Raw genomic sequence first — 12,010 nt, 5'->3', positions numbered from 1 at the left:
AATGTAAATTAGTCTAATGGACATGTGGTTTTTCAAGATGGTAATTATGATTGTTTATATTAGAAGATGTAGAACACCAGATTATGGGAAATCCTGTTCGTATTAAAAATGTCAGGTTACGTTACTTACAGATATCTCAACCGAAGAACTGTACAACTGTCTTGAGGACATTTACCAAAATTACTATATTGTGTAGACTTTAACCGTCAATAGATTAAGTGCCGCCACATTTTAGTTTCCCAAGATTGGGGATGCTAGAATTATATCTTTTGCTTTCAAGTATAAACAAACTATTGCCAACATAGGTATCAATGTTACCCAGCACCAGTCACATCCAACTCTTTAGGTCTAGTATTGGATTCATGAATTCTATTATTATTGTCATTACTTGCCAAGTTACAACCCTAGTTGGAAAAGCAGGATGCTATAAGCCCAAGGGCTCCAGCAGGGAAAATAACCTAGTGAGGAAAGGAAGTAGAAGTAAGGAAATAAATAAACTAGAAGAGAAGTAATTAACCATTTAATAAAACAGTAACAATATAATAAATCTCATATACAAACTATAAAACTTTAAAAAAACAAGAGAACTCTACTCCAAGACAGTGGAAGGCCATGGTATAGAGGTTATGGCACTATCCAAGACTAGAGAACAATGGTTTGATTTTGGAGTGTCCTTCTCCTAGAAGAGCTGCTTACCATAGCTAAAGAGTCCCTTCTGCCCAGTAGTTAACCCCTTGAACGAAGAAGAATTGTTTGGTAATTTCAGTTGTCTGATGTTTGAGGGCAAAGGAGAGTATGTAAAGAATAGGCCAAAATATTCGGTGTATGTGTAGGCAAAGGGAAAATGAACAGTAACCAGAGAAGGGTCCAATGTAGAACTGTCTAGCTGGTTCCAGAGGGCCTGGACATTCAGCACCCATATGTGATAGGGGGAACACTGCAGTTGCAGTATGAAGTAAAAGTTAGATGCTGGTCAGGCTTCTTAAGATCTGTTGCACTTTCTAAGCCTTAAAATTTGGTGGTGAAGTTGCCATCGTGACACCAACGTCCTTACAGATCGTCGCTGACCTAACCTGGGGCTAGTATGCTTCACTGAGCTACAGACCAGTATCACAAGCGGTTAATAATTATTCATGTCAAAATGGATTTAGATATGTATAAAATGTAAACTACAGCCATGGCGTGGAAACATTAGGCTTGCCTTTGCTAATTCACATAGCTTACAAGAATGATTTCATCATAGAACTTCCTGAGCTCCCACTAAAAAAAATAAAAGAATTTAAGGCTGTTGTGCTTATCGCATGCTGATTTTTCAACTAGGGTTGTAGCTTAGCTAGTACTAATAATAATAATAATAATAATAATAATAATAATAATAATAATGCAGCTGTAGTGACAAAGTGTACAGAGCTATATTGGGAAAAGTAATACTTCGGAAAAAAAGTTATCAAAAGACGTAGCTTGAGAATATATTCCTTAAAGAATTAATTCCAAGCCTACATTCATTTTTATTTCAATAAATTTACGACTTACACAGTGCGTAAAATTTTGTACCATGTTCTCATCTAATGCCATGTGTTCGTTAGTGCACAGTATCACAAAATACCTTAAATGACCTTTACTACTTTAGAAAAGTAAGGTGGCATGGAAACAGATGCCATTACTCGCTGTGGTAAACTACCAGTAAATTCAGTACATCTAATGAAGAAAAAGAATGACTTTACATGCAATTAACAAGCTGTCCTACCTTGTTGCTCTGAGCGTGTTAAGCCAGGTTTACATGGTCGAATGGTTCGTCGAACGCTGTTTGACAGACAAGTGTTTGAAGTGATGTTCGAACGTGTGAACGGGATATTTGGCTGTCGAACACGTTCGTCGAACGGTTCGAAGAAAGTCTGTTCTCGCCTGACTTTTGTGGGCGGAGCTTCATTGTCCACAAACCTTATGCCTTTGTGACTGACTCCACCCCTTCGAACTGTTTGGCAAGTAGGTTCAACATACCATTCGACCGCGTAAACCGAGCTTTACTCTGAGTGGCTAAACATTTAAAAAATCTCGAAAATATACAAATACAAGTCACAGAATGGTTCTACATAAACAAGTCACAGAATATCCACACGTGCTTTAGTGTCCAGCACCATTACCAAATTGTAAACCTAGCACAGGATATACATGCTTGTTAAGCTGTCAAATTAGCTCTTGGCACGTGCCCAAAATTTCAATAATGTCCAATAGACGGATAACTATAAATTTAAATGAATGCACGTCTAGATTTAAACGTATTTGTCTATTTATATAAATCTATATATGTACATACACAGGTGTATACGTACAATCTAGGTCAGGCCATCCGTCTGAATGAGCTTCCTGTAGCCCTCCAAACTGCAATTCACCTCCCAAGAAACGGGGAGAAACGTGTTTCTTTTCTCACTATGGGATACATGTGCATCGTTTAAGTAGAAAAGAAATCTACAGATTACAAGTAACCGAACCAAGATATTCCTTCTTGAAGAATAAGATTAACCCATTGTCAAAAATCCCTTTTTTCGCTATTCTTTTCATCTGGATTCCCTCTCCTCTGTCAATCCTCGCGAGTTCTGGTTAATTTTTACGCCGAAGGGTCTATTGGTCTGCAAAATAAGAATAGTTTAAGTTGATTTTATATTTTGTTAATTTGATTGATCATAATAGGTCAAGCAACTATAATGTTGTATCTTTTAGATAAACTTGTATTCGTTAAAACATCAGGAGCAAATTAACACTGGGATTGAATTCTAGATTGGGCTGGAACAAAAGTCAGAGAATGCCTTGTAAATATTAAACTACAAGGCAACTTTCTGCTTGATAACTGTTGATGTAACTTATAGCCTAAAGGACATGCTTGAACTTCCATCAATCATTTCTTGCTTAAATTCCAAAATACAATTTTAATTAATATCACAGTGCGATATTTTTGACAAAATCGAAAGGGAGCTTGTAGATAAACACTTATGAGAAATGTTGAGAAATAATAACTGTGGTAAAAGTGACTTCCATGGGATTTAAGAGGATCTTATAAAGAACTATAAAAAAGGAATGATATGAAGTCTTCTTAGTATTATTTATAATATCTATTAAAATCCAAAGTTTAAGTTAATTTGTGATATGTAGAAATTAACCAATCCAGAAAAATGATAGATAATTTTGTATTCCTTCCAAAATTAACTGAAGATCTGTAATTGGAAGAGAACATAGACATGGAGACTTGTAATGCAATTTTTCATTGCTCATGAAAAGGAATCATTGCTAGTTCTTATATAACCAGAAAATCAATATTATCGTTTTGAATTACTCTGAATATTGAATGTTTCTGTGGATATCATAATAGAAAAATTTAAATTTATCTACATTCATGATTAATAATGTTAGTAAAAAATTAGCAAGTATAACTTTTAAAATCTAAACAAATACAAGTGAAATAATAATTGACTTTAAAAAAAAAAAGTAATTGAGGAAATGATTGAACCTTGCAAGTACCTGTGAGGTAAAAAGGCAATTTTCTGCTTCCTCTTGGCAAACTTTTGCTGTGGAGACGGTCGACGCAGCGCAATCTTCTTGTTCCGTGAAGGTTTTGTTCTCTGCATGAAGTTTCTCTTGATCGGTGGCAGTCCTGGCTTTTGTAGCCTTCCATTGATTCTGCGGAGGGTGACTGGTGGATTGCCAGAGACAAACCAATAGAAGTAATCCCCTATTCGCCTCATGTATTCACCAATCTGCTGGCCAAGATGCGCCAAGGGTGTCGTGGGGTTTCGCGGAGGAGGCAATACTGCATTGTGAGCAAACTGAAAATAAAGATATTCGTTAACATCCTTGATTTTAATTAGTGACCATAGGTTATTTCGATCACCTTTTCAGGGACCTTGGTATAGGTCAATATTCTTTGTGTCAATTGAATCATTACCAATTCATGTTAATAAAAATTCCTCCTTTCTGGTACTTCATGGTTCATGACTTGTAAAGATTCTACCTTTTTGAGGAGCATACTTTCTTCTGAGCTTAAGCATACATAAAAGTAGGTTAAAAAGCTTCAAATGAAGGACAGGTTGAACGCACCTCATACTGTAGCTACCCCAGATCAAATTTGGGTAAGATGCACCACCTGTAACCATCCCAGTTCCAGCGTTAAATTACCTTCTCAGAGAATATCTAATCAATGACCAAGGGAGTTCCAGGAATAGAAGACCAACTCAGAAAATTGTTTTGACAAAAGCTAATCGATCCTAGACTTTAGCTGGCCCAGTTTATTATGCTGTGGAAAAGTTGACTCCACCTGAAGATGAGCTTAGTCCATGATAATTACTTCAGTCTTCACAGATCTTACCTGAACATCTACATCGAAGGCCTTAGTATGGTGGTCTGTGGCTCCTTATTTTGCTGCAGAAGAATTGACTCCACCCAAAGATGAACTTAGTCCATGATAATTACTTCAGTCTTCACAGATCTTACCTGAACATCTACACTGAAGGCCTTAGTATGGTGGTCTGTGGCTCCTTATTATGCTGCAGAAAAGGTGACTCCACCTAACGATGAACTTAGTCCTTGATAATTACTTCAGTCTTCACAGATCTTACCTCGCCATCTACACTGAAGGCCATAGTATGGTGGTCTGTGGCTCCTTATTATGCTGCAGAAAAGGTGACTCCACCTAATGATGAACTTAGTCCTTGATAATTACTTCAGTCTTCACAGATCTTACCTCGCCATCTACACTGAAGGCCATAGTATGGTGATCTGTGGCTCCTTATTATGCTGCAGAAAAGGTGACTCCACCTGAAGATGAACTTAGTCCATGATAATTACTTCAGTCTTCACAGATCTTACCTGAACATCTACACTGAAGGCCTTAGTATGGTGGTCTGTGGCTCCTTATTATGCTGCAGAAAAGGTGACTCCACCTAACGATGAACTTAGTCCTTGATAATTACTTCAGTCTTCACAGATCTTACCTCGCCATCTACACTGAAGGCCATAGTATGGTGGTCTGTGGCTCCTTATTATGCTGCAGAAAAGGTGACTCCACCTAATGATGAACTTAGTCCTTGATAATTACTTCAGTCTTCACAGATCTTACCTCGCCATCTACACTGAAGGCCATAGTATGGTGGTCTGTGGCTCCTTATTATGCTGCAGAAAAGGTGACTCCACCTAATGATGAACTTAGTCCTTGATAATTACTTCAGTCTTCACAGATCTTACCTCGCCATCTACACTGAAGGCCATAGTATGGTGATCTGTGGCTCCTTATTATGCTGCAGAAAAGGTGACTCCACCTGAAGATGAACTTAGTCCATGATAATTACTTCAGTCTTCACAGATCTTACCTGAACATCTACACCGAAGGCCTTAGTATGGTGGTCTGTGGCTAGTTATTATGCTGCAGAAAAGGTGACTCCACCTGAAGATGAACTTAGTCCATGATAATCACTTCAGTCTTCACAGATCTTACCTGAACATCTACACCGAAGGCCTTAGTATTATTATGCTGCAGAAAAGGTGACTCCACTTGAAGATGAACTTAATCCATGATAATTACTTCAGTCTTCACAGATCTTACCTGAACATCTACACCGAAGGCCATAGTATGGTGGTCTGTGGCTCCTTATTATGCTGCAGAAAAGGTGACTCCACCTGAAGATGAACTTAGTCCATGATAATTACTTCAGTCTTCACAGATCTTACCTGAACATCTACACCGAAGGCCATAGTATGGTGGTCTGTGGCTCCTTATTATGCTGCAGAAAAGGTGACTCCACCTGAAGATGAACTTAGTCCATGATAATCACTTCAGTCTTCACAGATCTTACCTGAACATCTACACCGAAGGCCATAGTATTATTATGCTGCAGAAAAGGTGACTCCACTTGAAGATGAACTTAATCCATGATAATTACTTCAGTCTTCACAGATCTTACCTGAACATCTACACTGAAGGCCTTAGTATGGTGGTCTGTGGCTCCTTATTTTGCGGCAGAAAAGGCGACTCCACCTAACGATGAACTTAGTCAATGATAATTACTTCAGTCTTCACAGATCTTACCTGAACATCTACACCGAAGGCCATAGAATGGTGGTCTGTGGCTAGTTATTATGCTGCAGAAAAGGTGACTCCACCTGAAGATGAACTTAGTCCATGATAATCACTTCAGTCTTCACAGATCTTACCTGAACATCTACACCGAAGGCCTTAGTATTATTATGCTGCAGAAAAGGTGACTCTACTTGAAGATGAACTTAATCCATGATAATTACTTCAGTTTTCACAGATCTTACCTGAACATCTACACTGAAGGCCTTAGTATGGTGATCTGTAGCTCCTTATTTTGCTGAAGAAAAGGTGACTCCACCTAATGATGAACTTAGTCCATGATAATTACTTCAGTCTTCACAGATCTTACCTGAACATCTACACTGAAGGCCTTAGTATGGTGATCTGTAGCTCCTTATTTTGCTGAAGAAAAGGTGACTCCACCTAATGATGAACTTAGTCCATGATAATTACTTCAGTCTTCACAGATCTTACCTGAACATATACACTGAAGGCCATAGTATGGTGGTCTGTGGCTCCTTATTTTGCTGCAGAAAAGGCGACTCCACCTAACGATGAACTTAGTCCATGATAATTACTTCAGTCTTCACAGATCTTACCTGATCATATACACTGAAGGCCATAGTATGGTGGTCTGTGGCTCCTTATTATGCTGCAGAAAAGTTGACTCCACCTAATGATGAACTTAGTCCTTGAAAATTACTTCAGTCTTCACAGATCTTACCTGAACATCTACACTGAAGGTTATATTATGGTGGTCTGTGGCTTCTTACTATGCTGCAGAAAAGGTGTCTCCACCTAACGATGAACTTAGTCCATGATAATTACTTCAGTCTTCACAGATCTTACCTGAACATATACACTGAAGGCCATAGTATGGTGGTCTGTGGCTCCTTATCATGCTGCAGAAAAGGTGACTCCACCTGAAGATGAACTTAGTCCGTGATAATTACTTGTCTTCACAGATCTTACCTGAACATCTAGACTGAAGGCCTTAGTATGGTAGTCTGTGGCTCCATATTATGCTACAAAAAAGTTTATCTACCTGAAGAGGAACTTAGACCATGATAATGACTTCAGTCTTCACAGATCTTACCTGAACGTCTTCACTGAAGGACTTAGTGTGGGGGTCTGTGGCTAGATTAATCATAAGATCAAGTTAGATATCACTAGAAGGGTCTACATTCCAAAGACCATAGAATATGGCAGCATTACGCCTTTTAATGACCCCAAAATACAACAATTCACATTTGAGTTACCTTAGAATGCAATCAAAATTCCAACTTTGATTTACTTCAACATATGGTGAAATAACTACTGCTGTATATCTATTCAAATAAACTGAAGCAGGTCTCATTCTAGAAATCCATCCTGTGTCACATTCGTGAAATGAAATTACGGATGTCTCTCCTAGATATCTTCTCGTTTTCTTCTATTTTTATTTGAAAAACATCTACACAGAATGTAATCGTTAATTACTGATGCTGTTGATGGGGCAGAAGCTTACTGGATTTTTTAGGGGGGAGGAGTTTTTACCTTAACCAAATAGGAAATGAATTGTTTGTTCTTTATGTATGAAAAATTGTCCCTACATCAGCTTCAGTTATAAATAGTCATAATTATTAACATAAGTTTGTCATGTTTTTGTGAAATTTGATGTCCGAGTCCTTTAGTTTTATCTCTAAAGTTGGGTGATTTTATGGAAGTATTGAATCGTATCAATTGCTTAGCTTAAACAATTTAATAGAGTTAAGACCACAGAGTTGAAGTCAAATCTTGGCAAAACAAAATATTCTTTTGTTCAATAATTAAAGAAACATCAAACAAGACAAAGACAATGAAGGATTTCAGTTGTATTGGATTTGCGTTAGGATCTATCGCTGAGTCCTAGGAAGCCATTTAACTCTCAGGTGCAACTGGAGGGAAATCTATAAAATAAAAGTTGCAAAGTGTTAGACAGCAAGATGAAAGTAAGAAAATAAAGCAGAAGGAAAAAATGTTATTGCATATAAAGGTCAAATGACACTGCAAAGACCAACAGTGAACCTTCTAGAGGAAAACAAAGGTATTTTTGTGTAGTGTCCTGAGACCTAACCAAGGGAACATTGTAAAAACTATTCAAATTATTTATAAACTTACCTGTGGCTCCTCATATTGCCTCCTCTTGACATTATACCTTGGGAAGGTAATTGCTCTGTGTTCTGGAGCTAAGCTGCCATCTTCTAGCCTTGGAGCAACCGGCACTTCAGCCAATGTGAGATCCATGTTGCTCTCTAGAGCCATCAGGTCATTCTGCCACTCTTCTTCTTCCCCCTGCCCCACTCCATCCTGGCCTCGTATGGGACAGGTACATAGTGCCCATACAACAGTTGTTGTCCACAGTAGCCTTTGTAATCTGGAATGGAATTATGTTAGTCTCAAATATAACAGATGGCATAGAAAGTTTAGTTGTTGAATAATTGTTATTTTTATAATTGTGGTGTTAGTGAAATAAGATGGATTGAAATTTGCACTTTCTTATTATCTTTAGATGTTGCTGGGCCATAAAATGTTTTCCTTATATGTACTAAAATGAATTTATACTTCTTAGATCTATTTCAAGCTGCAGAAAATAACATCCATTTAATACTACATCAATGATACTTTGATTGTCCCAAACAATTGTCTTTGACGCTTTGCCACTAGGCCTTCTTCGTTATTCATCTCATAATTTTAAGCTTGAGGTGTGAATAAACTCTTTAGTCTTCCATGGCCATTATTTAATTTTATGTTTGCTTGGGAACAACTTCTATTTTTAACCTTTCTTTGTGGTGGCCTAGTGGTAGCGTTCTTGTCTGGTGATTGCCAGACTGTGGTTCAAGTCCCGCTCAAACTTCCTTTGGTCGCTGCAACCTCACCATCCTTATGAGCTAAGGATGGGTGGTTTGGGGAAGCGTATAGGTCTATCCGCTGAGTCATGAGCAGCCATTGCCTGGCCCTCCTTGATCCAAGCTTGGAAGGAGAGGGGCTTTGGCGCTGATCATATGTAATATGGTCAGTCTCTAGGGCATTGTCCTGCTCGATAGGGCAATGTCACTTTCCATTGTCTCTGCCATTCATGAGTGTCCTTTAAACCTTAAAGATTTTTATAAATGCGTATATAGCTGACTCGCATTATATATATATATATATATATATATATATATATATATATATATATATATATATATATATGTATGTCTGTATGTATGTATGTATGGATGGATGGATGTATATATTAGTGTACCCGAGCTGGCAAAATGACTGCTAAATATATATATATATATATATATATATATATATATATATATATATATGTATGTATGTATGTATGGATGGATGGATGGATGAATGGATGTATATATTAGTGCACCCGAGCTGGCAAAATGACTGCTAAATATATATATATATATATATGTATGTATGTATGTATGTATGGATGGATGGATGGATGTATATATTAGTGTACCCGAGCTGGCAAAATGACTGCTAAATATTTAGACATGTTTACAGATACCGATTCAACCCACCCCATCCCCTCCCCCTCCCCCTCCCCCTCCCCCTTTCCTAACAACAACCCGGCTAGTCCCTCTCCCCCCTACCTGAGGGATGGGGAGAGACTGAGTAGTCATACGGCTGGTAATGCCGCTGAGTGTGAACGGAAAGAAATATTTATATATATACAGTATGGTATATATATAAATGTATATATGTATATAAATATTTATATATTTATAGCCAGACACGTAGCCCTATATATATATATATATATATATATATATATATATATATATATATACAGTATATATATATATATGTATATATATATATATATATATATATATATATATATATATATATATATATAATGTGTACTTGCAACTTGCAACTTCTTTTGGGTTTAAATCCAACCCTCCACTGAAGTCGAGTGAACTAACCTACTTCTCGGGCGGGTCCATATTAATCATCTAACGAAACATTTTCATTATAACTTATACAATTCTTTGATTGTAGCATCTTCCAAATCATATGATCTTGTGAAAAGTAATGTCTTTAGTTTCTTCTTAAATTCAATTGCTCCCTTTAGGTCCTTCATTTCAGTTGGCAGTTTATTATAATGTCTAGGCGCACAGTAGCTAAAAGCCCTTTCACCAAATTTACTATTTGTTCTTGGTTCAGATAGCCTATGTTTGTCACTCATGTGCCTTGTGTTAACATTTGTTTCTAGTTCTAGTTTATTCAGGCATTCTTTTAGATATTTTGGTTCATTTTGGTTCAGTATCTTAAACGTTAGTAAGAGTAGCTTGTATTCAATTCTCGCTTTTACCGGTAGCAAGTGTAATTTAATTAGTGCAGGGGTAACTCTTTCCCTATTGAGTAGTCCTTTTATTAATCTAGCGGCTCTGTTTTGTACTCTCTGAATTTTCTTCAGCTGATAATTTGGTAAGCTATAGAACAGTGAGTTTCAGTAATCCATTCTTGAAAATATGTGGTGATTAATGAGTATGGCCATAGATTTTTCATCTAAGTATTTACTAATAAATGCTATGTTTCTAATATGATAGTTACAATTTCTTACCATAGTATTTATATGTTCGTTCATTGTCAGTCTATCATCCATGATTACTCCAAGATTCCTGACAGATTTCTTTAGGTCAATGATCGATTGACCTATTTCAATTCTTTGGAAGCATTCGATTCTTTTTATATCTTTTTCATTTCCAAAAATAATACATTCACTTTTGTCTTCATTGAGCTTGAGCTTTTTTGTTAACATCCAAGCCTTAATGTCATTCATTATTTCATGTATCTTTCTTTTAGCTTCATCAACTGATTCTATTGGGAAATAGAATTGTGTATCATCAGCGTATATTTTAAACTTAACTCTGTGAGTTTCAAGTATATTTGCCAGTTCAATCGTGTAAATTTCAAACAGGAGAGGACCTAGTACACTACCTTGAGGCACCCCTTTGGTTAGTTTTCTTGTCTCAGATTCAACATTTGATATTACTACTTTAACTTTGCGGTTTTCAAGATAACTCACAAACCAGTCGTATGCTCGTTCTACGATGCCACAGCTTTAAGTTCTTCCATCAGATATGTATGTTCTACAGTATCAAATGCTGCACTTAGATCAAGCATCACAAGAATGCAACACTTGCCATTTGTTATAATTTCTGTTGTCATTTTTTATCGCTAACACTGTTGTTTCTGTGGAGTCATTTTCTCTGTATGCAGTAAGTGTGTGTCATTTACTTCAGTAAAAGGATAACCATTTAAGAACTGAAGATAATTGTTAGTGTATCGCAGAAGACACCGATAATATTACATTACTAATGAAACTAGTTTACCAATTTAATTCAATAACACCAGAAATTTTCAGAAGTCATACTGAGCAATAAACAACTATCCTACGCAATGGCTGTGTCAAATCGTCAGCTTTTCCATCTGTTCCCTGCTCTAGGCATAATTTTAAACAATTAATAAGAAGTCATCGTAAACAAATGATTTACGAGCGAAGTAGACCGGATCCATTGAAGAGCATCTGGGCTGGTAAGATCGTGACACCGCGTGGTGACCTCTAGCGGCTAATTGGGGAAACTGACATATGGCGAGGGAGGAAAATTCTGTTTTGTTAGGATATTTATCTCTCAATGTAACTTATTTTAATCAATTTTATAGTACTGGGAATTGAATTCAATATTTCATAGGGTTTTCATCATAAGAAAAGCACCATATTAGTCAGATTTTGATAAATTATATTATAGATCAAGTTCTGAGATTATTTTCAAATGATATTTTATGCTTAGAATAGTTAAAATTAATGTGCAATTAATGTTATATCTTAATTCTTAATAAGTAAAGACAATTTATTCCCAAATGAAAAGAATTGATATTTTTATTTAT

General features: G+C 36.6%; 1 protein-coding gene across 1 annotated transcript in view; it reads right to left on the bottom strand.

Annotated features, from left to right (window-relative positions):
* Positions 1-1,457: 1,457 nt before the first annotated feature.
* Positions 1,458-12,010, bottom strand: part of LOC137658367 (uncharacterized) — an 18,414-nt gene continuing 7,861 nt past the window's right edge. Inside the window, exons 2-4 of the mRNA XM_068393037.1 lie at positions 8,225-8,480; positions 3,517-3,821; positions 1,458-2,630 (exon numbers count right to left, since the gene is read on the bottom strand). Coding sequence (XP_068249138.1) covers positions 2,609-2,630; positions 3,517-3,821; positions 8,225-8,480 — 583 coding nt within the window. The 3' untranslated portion in view covers positions 1,458-2,608. The remainder of the gene's footprint in view (positions 2,631-3,516; positions 3,822-8,224; positions 8,481-12,010) is intronic.

This window comes from Palaemon carinicauda, chromosome 19 (genome assembly GCF_036898095.1).
Source record: "Palaemon carinicauda isolate YSFRI2023 chromosome 19, ASM3689809v2, whole genome shotgun sequence".
Taxonomy (NCBI): domain Eukaryota; kingdom Metazoa; phylum Arthropoda; class Malacostraca; order Decapoda; family Palaemonidae; genus Palaemon; species Palaemon carinicauda.
Note: the sequence above shows the minus strand (reverse complement) of the source record. Positions and strands in the feature narration are given on the sequence as shown.